At 53.8% G+C, this 1,722-nt stretch overlaps 1 protein-coding gene across 1 annotated transcript; it reads left to right on the forward strand.

Moving 5' to 3' along the window:
- Positions 1-1,329, forward strand: BJX67DRAFT_368960 (RING finger protein). Its single transcript, XM_071030690.1, has 2 exons — positions 1-897; positions 953-1,329. The coding sequence occupies exons 1-2, from the start codon at positions 170-172 to the stop codon at positions 1,206-1,208; spliced, it is 984 nt and encodes a 327-aa protein (XP_070880297.1). The 5' UTR covers positions 1-169; the 3' UTR covers positions 1,209-1,329.
- The last annotated feature ends 393 nt before the right edge of the window (positions 1,330-1,722 follow it).

The following is a 1,722-nucleotide window of genomic DNA, read 5'->3' on the forward strand; positions in this document are numbered from 1 at the left end:
CAGCCCCAGAAGCTTCTTAGTGAAACTTCCAGTGAGATGGTAGCCATGTGCGCCGCGGCTGTCGGACTATGAAGCAATCCTCACAGCATAAAACCCGCCATCTGCTCTCTCATTCCTGCTCCCATCGGTCCTATACGCAAACCGATCAGAGTAAGAACCGAGGCTTGCTATGTCTGGACCGTGGCAGCCGCTGGACGTCTGCGCAATCAAAGACCCTCTACAAACATCAACGTGCATTGGAGCTACGAGTAGAGGGAATGTTTGCGCTTGCGCAGTCTCGCGGAACGCCCGCCAGGATGCCAGGAGCAAGCTGGAAACCCTAGGGCGGATTCCTCTCGCTTCAGAGGAGGTGCGGATCTGGCTGCGCCAGATCGCTAGTCTTCTTCTCTGCAAGAGATGGCATCAGGGTCAGGCTTCATCAATCGCCCAGAAGTGGCAGCGAGCGGTTGACAATATGAGAAGCTTCGCGCCCGCTATTTCGCGCGACATGTTCAGTTCGCTGCCTGTTGGCGCGGCTGGGTCGGGCGAGGGACATACTGAAGATCGCGACATCGAGGCTCCCGAAAGGCCAGCAGCTGTTAGCCCTCGTCAACCAGCGGGCCGTCGACCAGTAAGCCCCGCCGCATTGGAGCAAAACGCCGTCGCATTTACAGTCTCAACCACCCGACTCGCATCACTTGAGGTGCTCAGCAGCTCTGGGGAAGTCTCTCATATTATTCTTCGCAGCTTCCGCTGCCGGCCACTACCGCCAATGGCCTGCAGCATTTGCCACGATAGCGAATCGCCAAGTAGGGTCGTGGTTACTTGTGAAGAGTGTTCGTGCGATTTTCACTTGACCTGCATGGTGGAGTGGTTATCCACTCGCTCCACGTCGACACCACATACCTGTCCATACTGGTAAGAGCCCTCGCCGATTGCCTTGTTGTACGATAGCCACTGATACGTCGCATAGCCGAGAGATTCGAACCTTCGACGGGCTCTATATAGAGAACCCGCCACAGCCTTCGACCGAGCCTCTTACCCGGGAACCGAACTCTCCAACCGGTGATCCACAGTATCCGGTCCTTGAACCAGCCACCTCAAGCCCCAGCCCAGTAACGACTAGTCCACCGCCCACGGTCACCAGCGACGTTCCGGCTCTGCGCCAAGGAGGATCATGGAGGTCTAGTAGAGTGAGGCGGCGGCCGGATTACTATGTTCCGTCCTAGATTTATTGTCCAGATGTATACTGTACTGTACTGTACTGTACTGTACTGTACAGTAACACGATATTTTCTCCAGGTTTTTTAGAGTTGTGCGCGGTCGCGATTTCGGAGTGCTGTATCTACCAGAAGTGAACTTTACCCGTCCGTATTCAGATCTCCCTGATCTCCATCTATATCGAGCACGGGGCACATCCACTGTAGCACTCCTTGCGCGGAAAATAGAGGTTCCCATTCGAATCATCCTCGGGTATCAAATTTCAATGTTGTGGTATATATAAGGGGGTTGCTCTACGAATGACCTCGATTTCTCTACCGATCTGCAGGACGTAGACAGAATGAATTGCACCAAGTTCTTTATGTGACTTGCTCCCGGATGGTCGCATATGACTATCTGAGCCCTATGCCGCTATCACCATCAAGAGAGCTTTTGCAATATCGCGTTATCCTTTTCCCGTGGCGTTGGCGTACGGACAGACCAAAGATATATGACTCCACTCATCCGCTTCAACCTGTCTTG

The sequence above is a fragment of the Aspergillus lucknowensis genome, assembly GCF_044049455.1.
Source record: "Aspergillus lucknowensis strain CBS 449.75 chromosome Unknown BJX67scaffold_184, whole genome shotgun sequence".
In the NCBI taxonomy this organism is placed as follows: domain Eukaryota; kingdom Fungi; phylum Ascomycota; class Eurotiomycetes; order Eurotiales; family Aspergillaceae; genus Aspergillus; species Aspergillus lucknowensis.

Excerpts from the sequence above, each read along its gene's own strand:
- BJX67DRAFT_368960 (XM_071030690.1), top strand. The coding sequence starts at position 170 with ATGTCTGGACCGTGGCAGCCGCTGGACGTCTGCGCAATCAAAGACCCT. Across the intron at positions 898-952 it reads CCACATACCTGTCCATACTG|CCGAGAGATTCGAACCTTCG; the intron begins GTAAGAGCCCTC and ends TACGTCGCATAG.